The following is a 27030-nucleotide window of genomic DNA, read 5'->3' as shown; positions in this document are numbered from 1 at the left end:
GAAGTGGAAAAAGAAATGAACATTGGTAAAATAGATGGAGCATACAGGAAAGTTAAGGAAAATTTTGGGGTACGTAAATTAAAATTTAATAATGTGTTAAACAAAGATGGTACACCGATTAATAATACGAAAGGCAAAGTTGATATGTGGGTGGAATATATTGAAGAGTTATACGGAGGAAATGAATTAGAAAATGGTGTTATAGATGAAGAAGAGGAAGTAGAAAAGGATGAAAGGGGAGAAACAATACTGAGAGCTGAATTTAAGAGAGTATTAAAAGATTTGAATGGCAGAAAGGCTCCTGGAATAGTCGGAATAACTGTAGAATTACTGCGCAGTGCAGGTGAGGAAGTTCCATCAGACTACAAAAAGAGTGTTATAGTCATGGTACCAAAGAAAGCAGGGGCAGATAAATGTGAAGAATACAGAACAATTAGCTTAACTAGCCATGTATCACAAATCTTAACTAGAATTCTGTAAAGAAGCCGTAATAAGAGTCTGACAAGGATGTTCCCTATCCCCGTTACTTTTTAATCTTTGATAGAACTAGCAATTAATGATGTTAAAAAAAATTTAGATTTGGAGTAACAGTACAAGGTGAAAGGATAAAGATGCTACGATTTGCTGATGATATAGTAATTCTAACCGAGAGTAAAAAAGATTTAGAAGGTACAATAAACTGAAAGGATGAAGTCCTACCTAGTAATGAAATATAGTAGAAATAATGAAGATGGACCACTGAATCTAAAAATAGGAAGAGAAAAGATTATAGAGGTAGAAGAATTTTGTTATTTGGGAAGTAGAATTATTAAAGATGGGTGAAGCATGAGCGATATAAAATGCCAAACAGCACAGGAGAAATGAGCCTTCAGTCAGATGTATAATTTGTTTACATCAAAAATTAATTTAATCATCAGGAAAAGATTTTTGATAGTATATGTTTGGAGCTTTATATAGAAGTGAAACTTCTATATCAGAGAACCTGAAAAGAAAAGATTAAAAACTTTTGAAATGTGGTGCTATAGGGGAATGTTAAAAATCAGATGGGTAGATAAAGTGACAAATGAAGAGGTGTTGCAGCAAATCGATGAAGAAAGAAGCATTTGGAAAAATATAGTTAAAAGAAGAGATAGACTTATAGGTCACATATTAAAGCATCCTGGAATAGTTGCTTTAATATTGGAGGGACAGATAGAAGGAAAAAATTGTGCAGGCAGGCAACAGTTGGAATATGTAAAAGAAATTGTTATGGATGTAGGATGTAGGGGGTATACCGAAATGAAACGACTAGCACTAGATAGGGAATCTTGGAGAGATGCATCAAACCAGTCAAATGACTGAAGAAAAAAAAAGTTTTTTTATGAATTTTGTCTGTAAATTTCATATTACTCAATTGTAACAAGGTGTTTGTTTTTATGTACGTGTGTCCAATTTGTATGTCTGTGATTAATGTTTTTGTATTTGTATTTGTATTTTTGTGTGTGTGCGCATGCCCTGATTCAATGATTTACATAATTTGATTCTATCATAGGTTGTATCTGTATGTGGTCATTTTATCTTTAAATAAATGTTTGTTTGTTCAGTCTGCTTCATTTTAGTGTTTGATGTGATCATTGTAGTTTAATTAATATACCTTAGTAATAGTATTAGTAGTAGTATAATATATCTTAGTACCTTTTAATTTAGAGGCTAGCATAGCATGCTTACTACTAAATCAGTCAGCAGGCCATCTTAAAATTGGTTTATAAAAAAAGGAGAAGATTCTCAATTTGATCTACTTGTATTTTTTTTTATCTATATTGATGCTTCAGTCTCCACCAGATGAGTTGATTTAAGTGATACATTTTTTAAATTTTGTTAGGGAAGTTACTGTGGTGATCTCATTATAGATTTTTTCAGGTAATCTAAATGAAAATATTTTGAATGAAAACTTGCACGAGACAATTTGAGGATATCTTAACTTTTTATTGTTCCATACCCTAATATTAGATTGCTATAGCACAGTTTTAAACAGCCTGATGAAATTCTATATTCACAGTATCTTTACGTAAAATTTAAAGAAAATTTTTTGAACATGGTTTCGCTAGTATATTTTAATGAAATAATTAAAAGTAATTAATAAGTGATATATCCACCTTACCAGCAAATAAGTGTAAAGTCCTCGAGATCTTTCGGGTTTTTCAAGCCATCATCAGGAGTTAAAATATTATAATTATGTTAAAAGTTAAATTATTTATATTTAATTAAGTTATTTTAACTTTTAACTTAATTATAATATTTTAACTCCTGGTGATGGTTTGAAAAAACCGAAGGATCTTGACTTATTTGCTGGTAAGGTGGATACATCACTTATTAGTTACTTTTAATTATTTTATTAAAGAAAATTAGTTAGAAAATTTATGGTAAAAAATTTATCACCATTTAAGACATTTTTCAGCATTCCTTAATTTTTTTCATTATGTTGATTTTATTATTTTTTAAGTTTTTTTTATTGTTAAGTCTTTGGGCATGTTAGATACATATTTTAACAATGATCTGGATGAAATAATAAGTAAAAAAATATTAGAATCTTGTCAGGAGTTGAACCAAAGTCCACTTGACCTAGAAGCCAATATATACCAGCCACTTCAGCAATTGGCTGACCAAGTTTATTTTATTTAATTTATTTTTATTGTACCAAAATGAGGCATAATACTTGTTGAGGAAACTTGTAGTGGGTTGTTGACATATTAATTAGCAATTTTAATTTGTGTGTGTGCATGCACGTGCACATGTGAACCTGATTATTTTTTACTCTGTTTTATTTTACAGGCTGAAGAGTCACTAGAGAGATTAGAAAATAATGTACAAACTGTAGTAAATGAACAAATTGTCAATATAATAAAAGATTCTGTAAAAAATGATGCTAATGCTAACAATAATTTAAGAAAAGCTCCATCTGAAAAACATTCTTCAGAAGAATTGTAAGTTAAAATTATTATTCAGTGAAATTGAAATTAGTAAGATCAATAATTACATCTGAATACTGCAGCGATAAATTATTTTTACTCAGTTTTAAATTTGAATTATTTTTATGAAATTTACTAATAAAATTAACAAAGATTAAATTAAATATAATTAATTTAAAATTAATGTATTAAATCAGTTATAATAGGATGTTGGTTAATTTTTTTGTTAATTTGTAAATAAGGAAATGTTGCTCATTGTTTTGTCTTGTTTGTGTTTTTTGTGTTAAAAAAAATAATTTTTTCAGTATTGTGTTTGGAACTGATAGTTATTAAGTATTTTTCTTAAAGGCTGATTATAAATATTTCAGTTCTGGTTTGGTGCTATTGTTAAATTTATGTATTGTATTTTATCGTTGTTATATTATGTGTGCATAGATATTATTTATTAAAAAAAAAAAAAAATAAGAGGTTGTATAAGTGTTGTGATAAGAAATGCACAAGGTTAATGATTGGTATGTAATTATTATTTTTGTATAGCATATTATTTGAAATTTTTTTGTAAATTGTATGAATATAATCTAATTTCATCTTCATTATATTTTTTTTTTATGTATGAAGTAAATTTACTTCTTTAATTCTTTTAAAAATTTGTATCATTGTAACATGATTTCCTGAATTTGATTTAATTTTTTTTTAGTTAATTTCAAAGTGGCAGATGTATTAAAAGAGTCTATTATGAATTGAATTAAATTACGAGGGTTATTTTTTTCAAGGTCCGATTGGTCATGAAATTAAAACCACAGTGAAAATAAAAAATTTTTTATTTGTAATAAGTACTTACATAGTTACACTATTTCTCTATATAGTTGCCACTCCGATTTAGACATTTGTCGTAGCGTGGTACCAACTTTCCAATACCCTCGTCATAGAACGGAGCTGCCTGTGTTTTCAGCCATGTTTCTATGCTGGTCTGCAGCTCGATGTCTATGCCAAAATGTTGTCCTCCTAGCCAGTGTTTCATTTGAGCAAAGAGGTAAAATTCAGATGGAGCGAAGTCCGGGCTGTATGGTGGGTGATCAAACACTTCTCAACTAAAACGCTGCAGGAGCTTGTTTGTTACATCCTCAGTTTGCGGCCGAGCATTTTCATGGAGAAAGACAATGCCTGATGACAACATTCTGCTCTGCTTATTCTGAATTGCCCTTCATAGACGTTGAAGAGTCACGCAGTATGAGGCTGCAGTGATGGTCGTGCCACGTTCCATGAATTCCACCAAGAGAACTCCGTTCCGGTCCCAGAACACAGTAGCCATACACTTTCTGTTGGAGAAGGTTCGCTTGAACTTCTTTGGTTTACTGGGAGAATGAGAATGCATCCACTATTTTGGATTGTTCTTTTGTTTCTTCAGTTTCGAAATGGATCCATGTCTCGTCCCCTGTGATAATTTTGTTCAAAAAATCTTCTTCATTGTGGTAGCGCTGGAGAAACGTTAGGGAGGCATCCATTCTCATTGTTTTGTGATAGTCGGACAGCATCTTGGGAACCTCAGAATCTCGCACACAGTTGGTGGTACTGAAGTCTCTCATTCACAATGGTGTAGAGAGCTGACCTTGAAATTTCAGGAAACGAATCACTCAATACAGAAATTGTGAACCGGCAATTTTCTTGAATTGCCTCATCCACTTGCTCAACGAGATCATCGGTTGACACTCGCCTCCTTCCCTAACCGCCTGCATCATGAACATCTGCACGTGCTGCTTTAAAGTTCCTGCACCATTGTCGCACTTTGCTGTCACTCATTAAAGTTTCACCGTACACATTACTTATTCGTCGATGAATTTCAGCTGCATTACACCCCTCAGCCTGAAGAAATCGAATTACCCACACTTGGCAGGAGATACTATTGTTATAGACATGTTTATGTGCTAGCTGCGTGTTCAGAACTAAATGAAGTGACGCGGCGTGATTGAAGGCCATACTAGAGACACTGCGCAACACATATGTGCAAAGGTTTATCCCATTTTTGCGCAGATTTTTATTTTGCGACTGATTGGACCTTGAAAAAAAATAACCCTCGTATAACAATTCAAAAATATAAATGATAGCTGTAGTTTAGTCTTAAATTTCAAAGCACGTTCAGAAAATAAGAAATTTTTACAATTGTTTTAACAATGATTTAATTGCAGTTTCACATTTACTGATTTCCCTCATTTTTTAGTTACCAGTTAGCCACTTCAAGAACAATATTTCAAGTTAACATCTCATTGTGTCTGTTTAAGAGTTGAAATTGATCAGGGAACTCAGAGTGGGAAAATGGTCTGTTATCCATTTTATAAATGACAGAAACATGAAACTAACTAAAATTATTACCAGATATGTTAAATATGATCAAAATGTCTAGTTTAATAGAATGGTGAGGGAAAATGGGCCAGGCTGTTCAATGAAAAACATGAGAATGTGCATAATGCTGTATGCAGTAAGCAGCCATTTATGATCGGTGATCACTAATGACAGGGTCACAGGGCTGGACTAAGTTCGAGTGAGGCCCTGGGCGGTATGGGGATGGATATTTTGGGGCCCTGTTAAGAAATGAGGTTTCCTTCCAAATTCCTTAGAAAAAGAATGAGTTATTCATCCAGATCGTGCAATAAAAAAAATTTTTTTTTATTACTAATAAGCTTAATACATATTTGATACACACAAATAACATTAACAAATATTTTTTCATATTTTCAACTTTTAGTACATGAGATGGTCGTTAAAATTAATTGTATTAAATTTAATCATCTACCTTTGGAAACATGTTTGGTTAGTTATATTATTTTGCACACTATATTATTGTAAAAACACTTTTTGCGCTTTCTTTTCAGAGAAATCATTAATATCATCATATGATATTTGCCTTAATAAATCACTTTTAAAACTTGCAAGACTAATACAGTTTAGTTGATCTTGTGATCCGCTGAAACTCTCAATCTAGATTTTAATAATTTTAATCTCGAAAAAGAACTTTCATTATTGCAGTTAGTTGTCTTAAGAACGAGATACATTTTCAGTAAGATGTATGTATTGGGATAAACTTCTTTTTCAATAAGTTTTTTCAATTATCAAATTGTACATCTTAGCCTCAAATCATATTTCATTCATTTCAGCTTTGTCTTTGTTCTCATTCTCATTCTCATTCTTTTCCTCATCCTTGTCGTTGTCTGTGATTTCATCTTCATTATTGTTTAAAAACAATTTGGTGAATTCTTTGAATTGCACAAGTTCAGAAATAATGTTTTCATTGAGATCATCTGTGTAGAATTCTAATACTTTTCGTGGATGTTTTTCAATATCTTAAGTAGATCATTTTTCTAAATTCCTTAGGAATCCAAAATAACTCTCCACTTCTTCATAAGCACCATTTTTTTGATCTAAGGACACAATTAACTGATCAATTATGGGTAAATATGATTAGACTCTAAATTTTGTAGATCGTCCATTTCAATATTCTGTGATTGACCACTGCCAGGAGGATTAAGCCTTACGTTCTGTTTACACATTCTCTTTTGCTTTCATTCATACTCTTCACATGCAATTTTTGTTTTTCCTGCTTTTCATATTTCATATTTCTTATCCCAAAGTGACTCAATGTAACATTTGAGTGATTTAAGAGGGGCAATTGATGTATTAATGTCTGTATCACATTTTTGTAACCTCAAACTCTATTTTATTTATTTAACCTGTGGGACTACCATTAGGTATTGCTTCAGAGGATGAGATGAATGATTTGTAGTGTGTATGAAAATAACATGCCTGACTGGGATTCGAACCTGGGACCTCTGGATGGAAGGTGGAGATGCTACAAGTTGTGTCACGTTTTATTTGTTATTATCAATACATTATTCCAAAAAGCTACGTATAAGCCGGTTTCCAATTTTGAGTGGTATTTGCATAATCCACTTGCTTTGTCACTATTTTAAGGTAGTTCTATCAAAATAGCTTTGTATTCTTCAAAATTTGTATGCACTGTTCGCACAGCTTCTGCTAGAGACAACCACCTAGTCGTACTTACTTGTTTAGGGATTATTACTTGTTCTTTCGAACCATAAACTTTTCCTTTAATTTTGCAATGAGGAAGCCATGACGCTCAGATGATGAGGTAAAGAAAACATATATTTTTTTCTAAAAAATTGAAAATTATTTTTGATTCTAAACACTATCATGACTGATGTACCAAAAAAATTTAACGAGTGTGCGAAACAGGGAATCTAGAGTACTAGTGGATTTTTACATTTCACAAGAGCTTGTACTCCATTGTACTGGTCACTCATAACTGAGGCATTATTGTAAAATTGTCCATGACAGTACTTAATTCGTATGCCATGCTTTTGTAAGAAGGACATCATAGTGTCAAATGTGTTATTGTTGCTGAAGACCTTTGTTTGCTAAGAATATAAAAAATCTTTCATCTGGTCGGTTATTTTCTAGATAATGCCAAGTTAAGCATAACTGTTCAACATGACTTATCTGTAGTAGAATCAACTGAGACTATGTAATACCTTTTTTAATTTTTAATGTTTTTATTGCCATTTTTTAATGTTTTTGATCACATTCATTAGTCATTTATTTATAATTTCAACTAGCTCTTTGTAGATTGTAGATACGAGATAATTTACATTAACTGTACCTTTCTGTGCATACTTCAGTAAATGAGCTTTCAAAAAGTCATCTTAAGAATCTAACAATTCAGTGACACCAAGAAAGTATCCATTATTTGATACTCCTAAAATTTTATTGTCTTCTCTTAGGGTAAATTTTATTCAAGTAAAAGTATCATAACATCAATAATTCAGTGTAGTAAAGTTCTCCAATAATTTTTCTCTTTTTCAAATTGATCTTTAATATGTATATATTATACTAATCATCGAAGCATGAATATTAAAATTGAACTGCTTCTAAGTGCTTTTGTGAATTTTCATGCTCTTCTTACAAGCAGTTGTGTGCATGTTTCCATTCAGTGTGTATCTGTTGCTTATAAACTGTGATAGTAATGTACCAAGAAGCTTGCAATGAAAAAAATAAAGCTTACAATTATTCAGAGCGAAACATACCCATGTTCGTTTTATGAAATCCATTTTTTATGTTTTTTTTAACATGGTTGGCTGGCATTTTCCGATGTAGTTTTTATCTTTTTGAATGATTTCAATTCCAGAATTTTTGGATCATTATTCTGAATACCAGTTCTCCCAACCTGAACCCAATAATCTATGTATTTGCTTACATTATTCAGCCATTGTGATATATCACTTCAGTGAACAGCTCAGCAAATGTTTCTGAATCATCTTATTGTCGTCACTATTGGTTATGTTATCTTTTGTTTTCTCTTCAGATAAATGTTCATTTGGCAAATCAGTTTTTGAATTACTATCAACTACTATATTGTTTTTTTTTTTTTTTTTTACCAATACCTTTTTATGTTTAGGTTTTTCACATAGCAAATCAGTTGAATTATTATCTATAAATACTTCTTTTGATTCTTTTATCAATAATGCAACATCACTATTAGTTTGTTCTTTTCATGCAACAATCTTAAAGCAAAAACTTTTTTATTATTTACTTGAGAAAATAATGGCATACTTCTGAGTTTAAGATTGTAATTATCAGAGATTCATGAAATTATGGCTGTGAATATAAAGAATATATATATGAGGCACTGGTGTAAAAAGAAGTGCAGTTAAGCAGATAAGATAAATTAAAAAAAAATTGACACAAGAAACACTATGAGAAATATAACCATGAAATGGGAAGTGCATTTTGGTGCACTTATTTGTAGAGATATGTAAATAGGTGTGATCCTTGAGGCTTCCTTTATGAATATACAAAGTCTACAAGGTTAATTTCAAATATATCAATCAAAATTAGACGTTTTTACATATGCAACAGCCAAAATTTGGTGGGTGCGCTGACCTAAAATACCTCCAACTGTTCGGCTTTGCAACACATTATAATATGCTGTTTAATTTGTTCTCATGGCTCTCTCGAAAAATACTGATAAACAAAATCATAAGAACACTTTCTTAGAATGGTCCAAAAAATTGGATAAGCTATTTTTAAACAAAAATTCAATAATTTTAATTTAGATGTTTAATAATTTTTTTCATATCAAGTGTATTAACTACATGTAAATTACCTTTATTTATAAATGGAATATAGATTTTCATGGAGAAGATAACTTGGATCATTTATTTATTTGAAATATTTATATTTTTATGATTAAAATGATGCAAAGTCTGATTATTAGGTAAGTAATTTCATTAAATAATTAAGAAAGTATCAAGTAATTTAATTAAAAGCATTTAGCTGCCTAAATTATATTATAACTAAATAAATACTTTAAGCACACTTTTGTTCTCAAAGCTTAACATCACTTAATTTGTTTTTAACTCAAGCCTCATATTAGATATTAGAAATCTCATCTTTGAAAACCATGCAACCCAGGAAACTGCAGTTGCATATGACTTAGGAAAATCGAGTTTTATGCACAATAAACTAGTGATTGCGTGAGAGGAATATGGATACACCTTAAATTTGGAAAAATGGCCTTTTCACTCTTTGTTTATGTAAATATCTATATGAATCTAAGATCTGAAAAACTTTTAAATATGTTAAAAAGTAATATAAACATGATAGGTTTCATCTAAATGCATTGGAACCGTTTTTAAATTCAGAAAACATCATTTTTTTCTGACTGTAAGATTTTGAAAAAGAAATGTAAATAAAAAAGTTATAAAGAGATAAAGGGTAAAAAAGAAAATGGTCACAGATAGGGCATAAATATGATGGCAGATTTACTGCTAGGATTTGAATGGAGACACAAAAACAAGAATCACAGAACCTAAGTGATATTGATACAGATTCTTTAAAAAGATGTAGAGGTTAGGAAACAAGGGATGTCACTTGATGAATATAGGCACTTAATCCACTGACAGTATATTGTAGAAAAAGTATTTTGTAAGATTTACAAGGTAAAAAAAAAATACTATACTATATTATGTTGGACTTCACTGATGTTTAGCAGTTTCTGATCATTTTTTGAGGTTAGAAAATTGTGCAGCTTGACTCAGAACATAGAGGTACTTAACTTACATAGTGAAAAATAAAAGGTAACTTCTCATTAAATTGAATTTTATCGATTTTTAACCAGTTTTTTGAGGTTAGAAAAACTGAGATGTGATGAAGCAGTTTTGACTTGAGATTCAGTATCAGCATGTTGATTTACCTATAGATATATAGGCCTACATTAAAAAACAGAACATTTTTATTTTTTATGAAGCTGTGTAATACAGATTATATCACTTATTTAAACAAAAATGAGCTTTTTCTGTAATAGATGTGAGATTTATACTGAAATTAAGTGTAACTGTCCAAGGAAAAAATTGTTATTACAAATCATGTAAAGATGCATTAAAATACCAGCGTTCAAAGGGAATGCAAAACATAAATTTTTGATTTCTTACTTGTTCGTGTGAATCAAAATTTTCATCCTGATTTTCAACATGAAGTGCTGTTTTACTCAAAGAATCTGCAGACGTTTCTGAATCTATAGAACAAGAGTAACAGCTAGTTTTTCTTGCACAATCATTTCTGTGCCATCCTTCTCTATAATTTTAGGTCTTCGCCCAGCTATTTCTGTTTCAGCTTCTGCTGCATCAATGTCAATTTCTATATGATCAGAAGTTTTCTTATATTCCACTTGATAGCACATGGCAAACTCAACCAAGCTCATATCTTCATTAGCATCTGGATGCTGAAAATATCTATCAAAGATACTCTTACAATATCCAGATGCACGACCTTGACTGTCAAACTGAAGCACTTTGTACTGTTGCTCTTGTTTGTGGGTGTTCAAGAACACATTCTTTTGTGAGCTACGTCTCATTACTAGGTGTGCCAACTGAAACACTGCCTCACATATTGAAACTTGTTCATCTAGAGAATTCACATACAAATTCTTAAGAGTTTTCTAGAAATGTCTTCATGACAAATTTCTCCTATTGCTTGTGCTATAGCTTGATCTATTACAGTTGGCTCACTTTTCAACAAGTATTTGGCTACATAAAATGCTATTGTTTCATTGGATCCACATGGCTGAATGTCCATATTGCCTCCCCACAGCTTAAGCAGTGTTGGCTTGTAATTATTCACCCATCTATCTTGTAGCCATCTCTTTAGTACATATATTCTACCTCTGCTTCATAAGAAGTCGTTGGATGATTGTGCTACTTCTTGTTTCTGAACGTATTTATCTTGGAAAGCAAACTACAAGTATTTGATGAAGGATCATTCATCTTACAAGTGTTTGTATAACACATTTGACCATTTGACACTTCTTGACTTGCTCATAAAGCTCTGATCCCTCATCTGGGATTGCACATGAGCGGCATACACAGTCTAGCAGCTTAAAACCTTCTTACGTATTGAAAGGTGGGTGATTTTCAATCCAGAACACCATATACAAGTGTGGACTATCACAATTTTGGAACTCTGTTCGGTACCAGTGGTCTACAACTTTTCCACCTAAGACATCTGTGTTACTGTTTAGGAATGTCATAAAAGTTTTACTCTCATCGTAAAATGACAACTGAGTGTTGTTAGATCCTTTTCAATAAGTTTTTGAACTTCAGCTATGTCTAATTTTGATAGATCATCATTGGGTCTTCCAACGGCTACTAGGAGCACTTTTCTCATATCAATCCAATTCAACTCATTACAATTGAATGTGAGGAAATAGGCAGGTGGACCAAGGCATTTAATTTGCGCTAGTAGATAATTTAATACTGCCAATATGCAGCCATGATGTCTTCAACTTGTCCATCTTGATCCTCAATTTTCTTTTCACAAGCAGCTATTGTTGATTTAACTCTGTGATATTCATACATTGGTAGCGCATAGAATAGGTATTCGATTGAATGGAATTGAGGGTCAGTTCCTAGCACATGATACTGAAAGTAGTCAAATTCTGTTATTTTGACTGTTTCAGATCATTGGTGCCATATGAGAAATTCCAGAAGAAAGTAAACGCCTCAGCTTTATGTTCATGAGCCTCGTTCACAATATTATCATTCATTTTCCGAACAATCTCATTTAAATTCTTTGACAATTTGATTTCATCTTCAATATCAGGCTGTGCAATATCTATCAGTATCATAACCGCTGTTTGTATTGCCATTTCTGATTGAGTAATTTCTCTCTCAGCTTGTTCTATTGGTAAACCCTCATTTTCCACATCCAATGTTCTATCACGCACATCAATATAATCGAGTGTATATTGCACATATTGTGATCTAGCAGCACGCTTGCAGACTCTAACAAACTCTTCAGTAATATCACATTCTACTACACAAGCCTTTCCATTACTTGCCCTAGCACCTCTCATTTCACATGAGTGTGAGTCAGTGAAATAGAACTTGCCATCAAAGTAAATAACATCTAATGATCTTGATTTAGCAGTTAGCATACTAGTATTATGAGTCTCAAATAGTTTTTCAAGTGCTGTTCTCAATGATAGTTCAGGTGCTACATTTACACTATCTTTAAATCTTCCATCATAGGGCGACTCTGTTGCATACCCTGTTGATGAACAGTAAGATAGCCATTATTATCTATTACGCGTGCGTTCGGTCTACATTCAGTAAGGTTTCTGATTGTTTCATATATCGCGTCACCCTCAAGCAAGTTTGTAACCAGCACCAATTGATTACATCTACTTGATGGCAGAAAAGTAGCTATTATATTGCCAGAACCATTGCACCATACTCACTGGACTCCGCCATAGCCTGAAGCAAATACTACTTCACTTCCTTGATGCCAGGAGGCACGTATTATTCTCCAATTCTCATGTACTGGTATATAAGCACTTGACTCTGCTACTGGTTGAATGTTGCTGTACTCTTGATCTTGTGGCTGCACTATTTGAATCATGTCTTGCCCATTTATATGAACATTGTGATCAATGACCACACCTGTATAGAGCAAATTATTGGCTATGAGCCAGCGTAAGGAAGCACACACTTAGATGTTGATATTAAGTGTTCAATTGTGATACCAAGATTCTCTAAGTGCTCAATTACAACCACCATTCCTGTACTTTCTGTAGATCTTAGTAACATATGTGGGAGCTTCTCAGTAAATTCAAAAATATCTTGTGCAAAGAGCACAGCCTGGCCACAAAAGCCGTACCGTCCATGTGGTCCTGAGAGCTTTACAATCTTCACAAAAGTCAGACAAGCTTTACAATCTTCACAAAGTCAGACAAAAGTCATCTTTCAGTATGAGTAAGGCGTGTAATAACATCTGGAACCTCACCATAATCAAGATTGTTCCAATTTGCTTTAGGTGGATGCATACATAGTCTTGATACTTGTTATATGTTTCATGCATCTATGGCAAACAGTAAGTCTGCCAGCACTCTTCAATTCATCAGGCAGATATGCAAGAGCTTGTGTACTAGGAGTGCAAGTTTCAGTTTGGTAGGGATAGCATCTTTTTGTGCACACTTGGCAGATGCAATCGGCAAAAATATTAATAGATATGTCAAATATTTCTATGTCCAGCTGTATTCGTTGTTGGGCTCGGGACAGCGTAAACATCTATTTTCCAAATGAACTTGACATTGCTAGAATTTCTCCTCTCTTACTACTTGTGAAGCATGAGCATGGCGATTTTTAAGCAAGCTTGGTGCTGCTCAAATGTTTCCTCTTCTTATTTGTGAAGCATGAGCACAGAGATTTTCTAAGCGAGCTCGATGTTGCTCAGGTGTTTCATCAGCTCTCACTTGTAAGACATGAGCATGATGATTTTCTAAGTGAGTTTGTCGCTGCTCAGGTGTTTAATTTGACCTCTATCCTCTCACATTTCTTAATCTTTCTTCATGCTGCTTGGGTGTTTCCAAAGATACAACTTGAGAGTAATGTTCTCTGCATTAACTCAGTCGTGCTTCATGCTGTTCACTATTTTCTTTGTCTCTTTTTTCATCATTTTGTTTGTCTAACTGTGCGTGCTTAGGAGACTGTTCTTTGTTTGCACGTATCTCCTTTACTACCTTTCTTCTTTTCTCCAATCTCCTTTTTCTTTGCGTTACAATTTCTGTTCTTTTAGTTTTTTCATATTTAATCCCACGAGTATGGCAGCAAGTAAACAGCCCTTATATTTATACATCAGGGGGTGCCAGATGCCCTGTGATCTTAAGATAACAAGGACCAACTCATTATCCTAATAACATCACAAGTATCATGAATCATCAGACATAGATATTGAATGTAACGGTTATATGAAATTTGAATGTTTGCCTCATCCATAGAAAAAATACTTTGGTTCAATTTAATTAGTTGAAACAACAATATCACAGACATGGATAATTCTTTCACTAAGAAATTGTACTTGTTAACGAGGTTGCATAAATTCAAGGGCATTTTATCCACCTAGAAAATATGTAAGTTTAAGCTAAATTAATTAATGCATCTTAGCGACTTGAAAATGTTGTTAAAATGTGTTGTTATCAGGAGCAAACCTGAATGCAAAATTTCAGAGTGAATGGATAAGCAGATGTGCTTCAAAATTCGACTGAAAGGTTCCATACCATGAATCTCACATACATAGTTCAAGCGCGTGTTAATATAAGAGTGGTAAAAATTAGAGTAAATAATTGTATGAATAAATCTAGATTGTGTATAATGTACTGGCTAGTCTAGTAATCTGTTGTGAGTATCATTGTAAGATAAAAGGATGAAGAGTGGAATACATTAATGTCACATCTCCGGTTGCTATTTCAGCTTGTAGAAGGTTACATTCCTAACTAATATGTAAACATGTTCCTAAGAAACAAATTATTTTCTAAGTGATTTTATTTATTTTAATGTAAATACCTTATGTTATTTTAGTGACAAAACAGAAAAATATATTAGAATTTTTTGTTATTTCTAATTAGAATAAAAAAAAATCAAATGTAATAATTTAAAAAAAATTAATAAATAGTTTTAAAAAATTATTTTTATGAGACATTTTGATTTTAAAAATTGTAACAATTATGGTTAAAAATTAAAAATTTCTTTTGTTTATTACATTGAGTGTTTATTAATGACGCATTTTCAAGGTCAAACTATTAATCAACATTAATACCTTGAAGTCCTTGTTCAACTCCATGAAAAAATAAGAAAAAAACTATGCAAATTCTGGAAGAACATGTCATGAGTTCTTCATCAGGGCAATGCACCAGGTCTCACTGCATTGTCTGTCAAGACGTTTCTAGCCAAGTATAACATCCCAGTGTTAGATCATCTGCATTATTCGCCTGACCTGGCTCCATGTGACTTTTATCTGCCTTCCCATAGGCCAAATCTGCATTAAAGGAACAAGATTTCAGACTGTTAAAACTGTGAAAGATAAAGCAGCATGCGTCATAAAAGAGCTCACAGAAGGGTTCCAGCACTGTTTCAAACAATGGAAAATTTGCATGGAGCATTATAAGGATAGTGGAGGGGTGTATATTGAAGGAGTATTCCAATTTAAATTCAACAAATGATCAGTGCATCACTATTTTTGATTTTGATGATATTTACCCACCTTAACTACCCACCTTGTAGTGGCTAAAAAATATTTTTTTTTAGTTTTAAAAAATGTTTTTCTGGAGTAGTAGACGATTTTCTAACTCGCCAACAGGTAAAAACAGCCATTTTAATCACTTTTTTCATGAGCTGTAACATCTTATTTTACATAGTACAGAGGGTCAATAAAGGCCTTTTGGAAAGAGTAAAGAAGGAACTTCATCTTAGTGTACTCAAAATTCATTTTGTTACATAACCAATTCTTGTAATGTTTACTCAAGTTTTGTTTACAAATTGTTGTTTTTTCAAATTTTTGGCACAAAATAAATAATGAAGGGCTTACGGTAACAGGCCTGTTTTTTACCTCTTAACTCTTAGGTGCTATAGTAGAATAAAATTTTACTATTATAGTAAAAAAAATTGGACTCTTACCAACTATCCTTCATTAAAAAAAAAAAGACCGCCAAATCGTAAGATTTTGAGAATGTCTTATTTTTGGGGGCCCAAAAACCACATGTGGGACAGCTAGAAAAAATCTGAAATTTTTACAGCAGTAAGTACTTTTTATGTACTTTTAAACCATATAAAATTTATTTTGTTACTCAAAGGGGTTGAGTAATGAAGCCAACAAAACTACTAAAAACACAGTTTCTTCTAACCGTAAATAATGTATCCAAAAATACTGATGTTACGTATTTTTTCAGATTATAAAAATTACATCTAAACTCTTTAGAATGAATAAATTGATGATAATTAATAAATAGTCAATTGCAAAATGATAAACAATTCAAATACATTAATAAATTGTTCAATTCACTTTTACCTTATTTTACTCCAATAATAGTGGAAGCTAATGGATAACTAATGGAGGTCATTAGCTTCCTCTAATGGAGGTTCTCTAATACTGGAGGTCCTCTTCCAGTAGTTGATAGAAAAAGCTCTGAAGGCATGAGAATCTAAAATATTCTCCAGTTTGACCCATATTTGTTTGATTATCCCTCAATGATTTCTTGAATGAAGTACGAGGACAAATGGAAGTACCTTTGTATGGAAAAAGTGTATTCGATATTCCTCTTCATTTTCATGTATTTTAAATTCAATGACTTCACCTAACCACCACTTTCCATCAAATATGCATAATTTTTACATTTTTGGCTTTGGTAAACCTATAAAGAAATCAGGAACACTAATGTCCTTGTTTACCGATACTAAAATAAGTGTTTCTGATTCAGAGATTGCCCAGACTATCAGAATACATTTCTGACTTATTGGAGCATAACTGTGAAAGGTTCTTGTTTCTGGAACTGTTGTGATTACCAGGTAACAAGAACTTAGATATTCATCAGTCTCTTGATCATATTTATTAGAGCAGAAAATAAATATTTTCTTTGCAATAATTGTACATTTCACAAGGTGTAACAATTTGATTGTTGACTGTCCTTTGAAGGTTTGCTTTAGTCACAGTCCTTTTTACAGTTCCATAATGTGGTCCTTTTCCATGGTATGAGGCAAAAAATGCCATTCAGCTGCAAAATTCAAATTTTTCTTGATAGTAGCACAAATTTATGAAATTGTTTTGTTTTTATACTTGGTTGAGGAGCCATCAGAAAAATTAAAAAAATTTTTAACATGTGGTAACAGTGTTTTTACTTTATTTGTAACTTGCTTTTGGAAGCAGAAGAACGATGTAGTATTGTGCTTCAAGTACTCACTAATCACACAGTAGCTTTGGCTTCGTAATTTTCCTTCTTTTTTAAAATATATGAGAAATGGATGTACTGCAGCATAAGTTTTTGTCCAGTGGTATGACTGGACTTCATCCTGTATCACAAACAGAAAATTGTGAGAGAGTCTCCCATTATAATACATTCACCCTCCAACAAGTTTTACCTTTTTTTTACAACAAAATTATGCCTTTTTAGATTATTTAAATTTTCAGTAAGTTTATCTAAGTACTCTTGAGAGGGAAGAATTTGAATTGTTAGTTTACAATGGTTAACAGAAACCCACTGTTTGAAGATAATTTTAGAATCAAAATCATCCCAGCTCTCTTGCAGTAATGAGAACTTCATTAGTCATGACATTAGCCTGGACATTTTTCACACTGTGACAGCATGCACGTTTCATTTTCTATATCACACCATGATTGAACGAAGAATTTTATAATTAAATTTAATTTTTGGAGCAGATAACATGAGTTTTACATTTTGGTGGGTTACACACACACACACACACACAGAGTGAGTATCTGACCTACCAGCCAGAACAAAAAATTTAGGGCTTAAATCAGCAAATTTTGAAAAACCAATTTTTAAATTATGTTTTTCTTTAAAGGCTGTGAACAGTTATTTTAAGTTATGTAAGATAAGCCATTTTTGAATATTAATTTTCTTCCCGTCAGCTTGTCTTACAAGACACAATCCTTCTTGCCTGGCATCATTTGGCTGTGCTCATCATTCTGGTAAAAATCTTGGATACATTTAATAATATTTTCCATCAATTACGTGAGTGGGTTTCTTTTTGCAGATTTCACGCAAAATTCCACTTGTTCTAACCAATTGTTTAGATTGACGGGCTAAATACTGCCTAACACTAAACTCATTTTGAATTTTTTGAATGCTCCAGCTGCTTGGTAATAAACTTAAAATATTGATTTTTTTCGTGGTTGATGTAACTGTTTTCATTTTATCCTTTATTTTAATGATTAATTCTTCATATTCCCATATTCTTCATATTTATCAGCATAATTTTGTGGTAATAAACTGGTTTCTTCTGTAGAAATATTTAAACCAAAGGAATCATTTAATTTACTGGTAGTTGAATGGACTATTTTTTAAACTTAATTTTTTTAATTTTGTTCCTTTGCGCTGCTCGATAATTTTTGAACCTTAACAGGGGAAATGCCAACTGTTGAACAAGCTTTACTCACCGACTCAACTGTAACACATTGAGGCTCAAGTATATCTTTACATTCTGGTTTGCTTTCAGTATCATCTTGTGGTTTTTGTATTTTGTTTAAGCATTTCGTACACATTGCTCTGCCTGTAATTAATTTTAAATTTTGATTGCTTGTTGAAAGTGTCAAAGATATTTCTCGAAGAGATTTCTTAACCAGTTTAGTGTGACAGCTAAATATACAGTTTTATGAAAAGTACAGTTATTTTATGTTAAAGTTAACAATGTTATTTGCTGTCCAGTAAACTCTAAAATATCATGCAATACTGAAGATCTATTGTAAGTCAATTTGTGACATACTGTTTCAGTGTGAATGCCAACTGAACACTCCATAATCCGTTTTTATAAAATGCAAGGGTTCTTACAATAACAATACAGTTAGTTTAATTTATAAAACTACCAATTGCACCTCACTGTCTTTAATCCCAGTTTCTCTACAGCTAAAATAAAAATTTCTATAATTAATAAAATTAAAAAGAAAATATATTGCATAATAGAGAAGTTCACTGCTAGTAAAATTACTTTATAAACAAGTGTACATTACCTAACCACAGTAGTAACACTAGCAACAATACAACTTATTACATTGAAATCAAAACAGTAACTCAGTCCTCTACAATGTTTACATTCAGAATTACGCTAACATTCATTTCTATTCACTTTCGTGTTTAAACATGAGTTTGTGTATATGAGTCATACTTTGAGTAACAAACTATCTAGAATATAAGCTATCTCATTGTAGACATATCAAATTATTTTGTATAGTAGTCCTACATTATTATATGAAAAAATACATGTATCCAATTTTTTGGATACATTGTTTATGGTTAGAAGGAATGGTGGGTGTATTTAGCAGTATTGATGGCTTCATTACTCATCAACCCATTTGACTAACAAAATAAATTTTATATGGTTCTAAAGTACGTAAAAAATACTTACTGATGTAAACATTTCAGATTTTTGCCACCTGTCCCACATGTGGATTTTGAGCCCCAAAAATGAGACATTTTCAAAATCTTATGATTTGGCAGTCATTTTTTTAATGAAGGACACTGTAACAGTCCAATTTTTTTTTATAAGTACTACTAGCAGCTAAGAGTTAAAAGGTAAAAAACAGATCTGTTACCTTAAGTCCTTCATTATTTATTATGGACCCAAATTTAAAAAAAACAATTTTTAAACGTAACTTCAGTAAACATTACAAGATTTGGCTATGTAACAAAATGAATTTTGAGTACACTAAGATGAAATTCCAAAAAAGCCTTTTTTGACCCTCTGTATGATGTAAAATAAGAATGCTACATTCAGCTCATGGAAAAGTGACGATAATGGCTGTTTTACCTTTTGGCGAGTTCGAAAATAGTCTATTACTCAAGAAAATAATTTTTTTAAACAAATAAATATTTTTTGGCCACTACAAGGTGGGTAGTTGTCAAAATATGATCAAAAACCAAATATGATCAAAATCAAAAATAGTAATGCAATCAAATTTTTGGAAATTTGTTTAATTAAAATGGAATAGTCCTGAAGGGGATAATAACTAAATATGTATAAATTTAAAAAAAAAATATTTTATAGCATTAGTCTCGTTATTTAATAGCCACACCTTGTACAAATGTGTCATGTCATTAGTAATCAGATGAGGTCACCTGGTTAGATATTACAATAAACCCTGCTCGCCTGTCCTGCCTAAGCCAGGTGATAGATCAGTTGACAAAGAAAGTAGCAAACCTTCATTCAGATCACTTAGTGTAACAACATTCAATATAAGACAGCTTCTACTATACTGATTGTATTTTAGATTTTCTTTTTTTATTAATTTTCAAGAGGTTGTAACTGTTTAAGATGAAATCATGTTTATTGGTAAATGTTAAGTTCCTGTTTAGTTAGTAAATTACCCACTGAATGGGTTTGTTAAGCATGAAGTACAAAATATTAGGGATATTTTTAAGATATTCTGGTTGAATTTATATTAAATTAATAGATTTTCATTGTTCCTTAGTGTGATTTTGATTAATATCGGTAATATGAGAATATTTTTATTATTGTTATTATCATTTTTTATAAGTGAGCTATGTTTTCAACTTCTCTGGAAGTCTATTTTTTTTGGAAAATGGTTGTAATTGGGTAATTTTGTAAGTTTAAATCTGTGATAAAGAGTTTAATGCAAGACTCTTTCATAGATGGTTTTTAGATATTTTATTCAATTTTATGAATAATGTTTTAAACTGTTATTTTTGTAGTATGTAAGAAATTATTTGTTACATGTGGTAGTTTGAGCCTTATAAAAATTATTATTATACTACACAACTTAAATAAAATAAGTTGCTTGAAAAGTGAAGTTAATCCTGATTATCTATACTAAAGAATGGATTAATTTTGAGTAATTTCAATTTTTATGATATTTAATAATTTTTAATGAAAAATCAAACCAAATATATTTTCATGTAATTTTTTTTTAAACTCTTGTCATATTGATTTCACGACTTATCACTAAAAATTAATAGTTTTGTGTAAAAATAATATTTAGATTGTGTGCAACAACCATTTAATTTGTTATGTAAAAAAATGCATGTATTATAATAATAATAATAAATAAAAAATAAATGAAACTGTATTTTATTTTCCTTACAGACATAATTTTTATTACCATTGATTGGCTTTTTAATTGATTAGTTTGCCTTCAGTTTTTATTGGACATTTTAGATATCTTGAGTTCCATTAATTGAAGTTTGGATAAGGAGATTCTAATATGATACTTACTGGTCGGGATATATTGATGTTTATAAAAATTTCTGGATATTAGAATATTATTAAATATTCTGATATTCTGGGCTTAGTGATATTAAAAATGTAGTATAAAATTTGTATATAATGCATCCAATCATTGTTCATGTTTACTAAAAAATTAATAAATAGAAAACTAGTATTAAGAATTCGCAATTCTAATTTTTATTTTGTTTGGAGTACAACTAATACATTTTATTTGTTGATAGCTAATTTGAAATGAAGAGAATAATTGCAAAATTTTCTGTTCAGAAAATACGCCTGACTTTTGACAGTCATCAATATAATTACATATACATCTATATTTTTAGCAAAAAAAAATGTTTTAAATTATTTCATCATCTCATTATTAATTGCTGTCATATTTTTGGTTCTTCTAAGATTGTACTTCTGTTACCACATGTGATACTTCTGCACTTGTGGTACTTTACTTCATGTTATTACCACCTTGACGGCCTTCTCTCGTTAATTACTGCTTTGATCTTTTTCAGTATAATAAAAAGAACACAAATCCGGTTATTTTGCGAAACAAATTTTATAATATTATATAAATAACGTAAAGCCTGATGTTACAGTTTATAAGAATGGCTCCAAAAACGTTAACTCTGTTGGTTGAGCTTTTGTGGTAGGGAACAGAACAAACAATGTTTGGCCTCCACAGCATCGTCGTTGAGAAGCCGTTTGCTATTAACAAGGCCTTAAGTATATTTAGCCCATGATTTCGACATGTACTTGTTTTCTCGGATTCTATGAGGGCCTTACAGGCGATTAGTGACGTGTACTCCAGACACCCTGTTATTTGTGAGATTCAGTGTGTTATTTCACAAATGACTAGACGTAATACAATAGTGAGCATCTGCTGGATCCCCACCCATATTGGAATTTCAGGCAATGAGCGTGCAGATAGTGTGGCAAAAAAAGCTTGTTTTCAGCCTACTTTTACCAATTGCATTGCTTCTGACGATCTTGTTTGTTTTCTGAAGAGGGTAGTCCATTATGAGTGGCAAAGTGAATGTGATGCTACTATTAATATTAAACTTCATCCAGTTAAGCACACTGTGTCACCGTGGAGCTGCTCATGCAAAAATAACTGTTCAGAAGAGATTATTATTTGCCGTTAATGAATAGGACACACTAGGCTCACTCATGGATATCTGATGACGCAAACAGGTGTACCCATCAGGGCCTGCTGCGACTGCCAACTAAAAGTGCACCACATCCTTGTGGATTGTGTCTTATGCTATATTGCGTCGCAAGTGTAAAGTAGGGGCTGACGTGCGATATATGTTGAGGAACAATGCAATGGTGTTTGACTATTTTGCGATTTATAAGGGCCGTGCATCTTGCTTGATTCAAGAATTTAATTATTTATACAGTCCTTGTCGATTGTAAGCTATTTGGCGTATGCCGGAATTTTTATTCTTTTAAGTTACGTTTTTGATGTTGGTAACTACTGTGGTTTTTATTTTGCATTTAGCATACGATACAGGCTTTTTCGTTTTATGATGTGTTTTTACACAGCTAGATTTTAGTTTTTAATTGTCAGTTATCTACAGTAAATATATCGTGTCTGGGGGATAATAATGTGAAAGCGTTTTTCGCCCAGAAAAACAAAAATAAACAAAGGAATAGGATATTATCAGATATACAGTATACTAGTTACCACCAAGTATGATATAATCAATCTATATATATATATATATATGTGTGTGTGTGTGTGTGTGTCAGAATATTAAAAAAATTAAGTTTTTTTATTTAATTCTTGAAAAAAGTTAGTAAATATTAACTATGATATTAGTTTTTAGAAAACACTGAATATTGACTTAAATATACATAAGAAATTCTTTCATTCATAGAATTATTGTTTAATTGATAATATCTGTTTTATTTTATATATTTATTTCTTCTGCAAACAAAATCACATTCATTGTGAAGTTTAATTATTATATTTCTTATTATGAAAAGTATAATTTGTTTATTTTCACAGTTTTTATTTGAAATCTAACTGAAACAAGTCAAAATTTTTATCCATTTTTTTTCTTATGTATTTCTAATAATAAAATATGTATTTCATATTTTGTTTTTAATATTGTTGAGTCTATCTTTTGTCTGTTTTAAAATTATTTTTTCATTGTGTATTATTGTATATTACTTTAATTATACAAATAAAATTCTTGTGCTGTTATTTTTAATATATAATGTTTATATTAACTTTTTCAAAAAAGCTCTTTAAAGCTAAATATTCCTCCATTTAATGATCTTTGATTTAAACCCTTTAAGCCTACTTGTGTTCTGAGCTTTCTGACTGGAACATGGCTTTCAGGGAAACTTGTGCAAAGTTTTTTTCCAATTTTCAATAATAAGTTCTCTTCTCTGATGAGTTTGCTATTTATCTGAGCAGTAGATCTCAGAACATGTATTTTTGGTGCAAAGAAAATCTTTGCTTTTATGAGGAAATCACAGACCACCCATCAGATGTAATGAGTCCAGCGATATCTGATAGGATAATATTTTTTTTACGGAAGCATTAACAGCACTTATATGCTTGAATGAATTTTTGAAGGGCAGTGAATTTAAATGGGCTCTGAAATTCAGTGGCTGCCTTGAAGTCCAGATTTAACAAACTGTAGCAACTCCTTTTGGGATATAATCAAACAAAAAATCCCCCATTTGCAACTAAGGAGTATTGATGAGCTGAAAACTGCTATAAGAGACTGTTTTTAAGAGTTTGATCTTTCAAAATGGGAGAGAATGTCTAAATGCAGTTAGCAACCGATAAAACTGTGTACAGACAATGGAAGAGACACATATAGATATAATTTAAAGTAAGTTTTATGAGTAAAAGTAGTTATTCTTATTTTTTTATTTGTAAAAAGAAATATTACTATGTTTACTGATAGTAAACAGTATTGTGGTCCTGGTGTAGTACTTTTATTACTCATTTTAAGTATTGGAACTATATTCTATAATAAAATGAAGATATTAATGAACTTAATATTCAAATGATAGATGTGCAAGTGAATGATTTAGCTGTATGTTAGTTAAATTATAATCATACTGTACTCCCATATGGATTTATATTCATTAAAACTGTTGTATTTGTTTACATTATTATACTGTAACTGTTTTTTTCTTGTGGCATCAGATAACAGAGTACATATTTCATTTCTATGGATTCTATTCCTTTTGTACATCATTATTAGTGGAATATATATTTGTATTGGAAACCAAAGGATTACTAATCCATTACTCATAATTGTGTATATTATGGGTTCATTAATATCAAATTAAGTCTTGGAAAAAATACAAAATATTTTTTTGAAATTTATTTTATAATTTTTAGCTTTCCATTGGTGTCTAGACAAAAATGTTGATGGTGTGTGCTTTTATATCAACATTCAATAAATGTTGATAGAGTTGCTGATTTCTCAACTACTGATGAAGGAAATGTATTACATTATCATATATTGTAGTCCATAAACCTTAATTGCATACCAATGTAAAAAAAAAATTGTTTTCCACACAAATTTGTCTGTTTTCAACACCTTTTCCTAAAATCTTTGACACTAGAGGTCTAAAATACTGAAGGTAAAAAATATTGTATTTTCTTTTTTTAAATCTTGGTGATAACTAATTGTCAATCAAGTCTTAACAATGCAAATTTTACAAAACAAATTGAGGTATCCATCGTTACTGTTACATAATTAATGTTTTCCAAAGAATGCAACACAGTATCAATTATAAATGGCGAAATAACGTTAATAATAATTGCCTCGGTTTTGGTTCTAGCAGATGAAAATTTTGGGTTATATAAATTTTTAATCAGTTTAGATGTGCAGTCTGATGTTTTGAAACTGAATTCATGTCTAGCAGTGTGGTATGAAAATGTAGCTTCTTTAGCAGCACATTCCAGATCAGTTACTATGCCCATCTTCGGCTTTAAAAAAAATCTCTTGTTTGCTGAAGCAGTAGCATTAATAGCACTCCTATGTTTAGCTGTTTTCACGTGATGTTCAATATCACCCTTTCTTTTATGTGTAACAGAAATTTCTCCAGTACATAGTGTACAATAAACATGTTCATTGTTGTTACTGTCATTACACAATTTCAAAAATTTGTATTCCTGCTCCAGGTTAACATTAAACACACATTTTCTTTTTCCCTTTGCTAAACAATGAGACAAAAAACGAATAGAGATAAAATGATAAAAAACATGTTGACGAGTTACTTCACACACGAAAACAACATAAAAACATTGCCCTGTTGTGTTGTCAAATGACTAAATAAAAACTTGTGGCGAGACCGGTAGCTACGCTTCCGTGAAAATCAACATCAGCGCTTGCTTCAAGGTCGACTGAGAGATGCACGGCCATAAGAGAATGTTTAAAAACACAATGTCCAACATATAGGTATAAAATTAAAATAATCCTCGCCAGTCATAAAATTCTCAAACCCTGGACAGCACTAAAAAACCAGGACTGTCCGGGCTAATCCCGGACGCATGGTAAACCTAACTATGGTACATAGCTGTACTGTTGGATTAAAAAAATGCATTAAAACGTAAATGAATTTTATTTAGGTTAATCCTTTGATTGATTGTTTTTTATTTAAAATTTAATTTTCTTTTACTTAAAATTTAACATCATCTGGATGTAACTCGTCAGCTGGGCCACACCTAATGAAACTAGAAATACTAATTTGTAGCCTACAGCATTTTTGAAGATGAATAACTAAAAAACTATCAATTTTAGAAAAAAAATTCTAAAATGAAATTTTTATTTTTTTTGTTGAAAAGATTAATTAAATTCCGGAATAAAAAATATAGGTTCCTATTTAAAAAGATTAAGTTGACCTTGAAAGATTAAGTTGATTTATTTGACCTTATCAAGGACAACATAGGTTGTGAATATTTCCCCCTTGAAATGGGAAAATTTGAATCAGAAATATTTTTTCCCACAATTTTTAGTTTTTGAGATATAATGTGTCTCAATATAGATTGTGTGAACATGGTTTAAACTGAATGATTTGATTAATCAAATGAATAATATTGCAAAATAATAGAATTAGATTTACATTAAATAAAGTAATCTATATCTATCCTATTATATAAAGAGGAAGAGAAGAGGGTTTTTGTTTGTTTGGGATAAACAAAAAAACTACCCAATCAATTGCAATCAAACTTTTATCCATGTTTCTTAGCATAGATGAGAAGATTTTTAAATAAATTTTGTCAAGAAAAAAAATATAATAGTGTAGATTTGCCAGTTGAAGCACAAACTTTAATGAAGTGAATTAATGAACAGGGTCTGAACTGAATGATTTGAATAAATAACATTGCATAATAATAGAATTAAATTTACATTAAATAAAGTAATTTATACTATTATATAAAGGGGAAAAGGGTTTTTGCTGATTCAGGATAAACGAAAAAAACTACATCAATAACCAAATATTCACCCATGTTTCTTGACATAACTGAGAAGGTTTTAGGATATATCTCATCTTGAAAAATCTCTAAAATATATAAATGTTGTAGTGGAGATTTGCCAGTTGAAGCACAAACTTTAATCAATTTTGGATTATGAGTGTCTATCACTGTGTGAACTGGGTTTAACCTGAATGATTATGAATATCTTAAAACCAGTTTCTAGATTTTTGAAATTCCGAATTTCAAGGATTAAAATGGAGAATTTTTTTCTGAAATCCTGTTATTTTTTAATTTCTTGGTAACAATTGAAGAAATTAACCTCAAT

At 31.0% G+C, this 27030-nt stretch overlaps 1 protein-coding gene across 4 annotated transcripts in view; it reads left to right on the top strand.

Annotated features, from left to right (window-relative positions):
• LOC142327456 (protein Aster-B-like) overlaps positions 1-27030 on the top strand; it is a 94060-nt gene that overhangs the window by 58091 nt on the left and 8939 nt on the right. For 2 of the 4 annotated variants that reach the window (XR_012756994.1, XR_012756995.1), the window contains one exon: positions 2812-2963. Coding sequence is in view for 2 of the 4 variants with exons in the window: in XM_075370549.1 (XP_075226664.1) it covers positions 2812-2963; positions 11974-12034 (213 nt within the window). In the remaining 2 variants the exon portion in view is untranslated. Of the gene's footprint in view, positions 1-2811; positions 2964-11973; positions 15017-27030 lie in introns of those variants that run through there. The other 2 variants (XM_075370549.1, XM_075370550.1) reach the window with 2 other exon arrangements.

This window comes from Lycorma delicatula, chromosome 7 (genome assembly GCF_047948215.1).
Source record: "Lycorma delicatula isolate Av1 chromosome 7, ASM4794821v1, whole genome shotgun sequence".
In the NCBI taxonomy this organism is placed as follows: domain Eukaryota; kingdom Metazoa; phylum Arthropoda; class Insecta; order Hemiptera; family Fulgoridae; genus Lycorma; species Lycorma delicatula.
The sequence above is the reverse complement of the archived record's forward strand: the minus strand, read 5'-3'. Positions and strand labels throughout refer to the sequence as shown.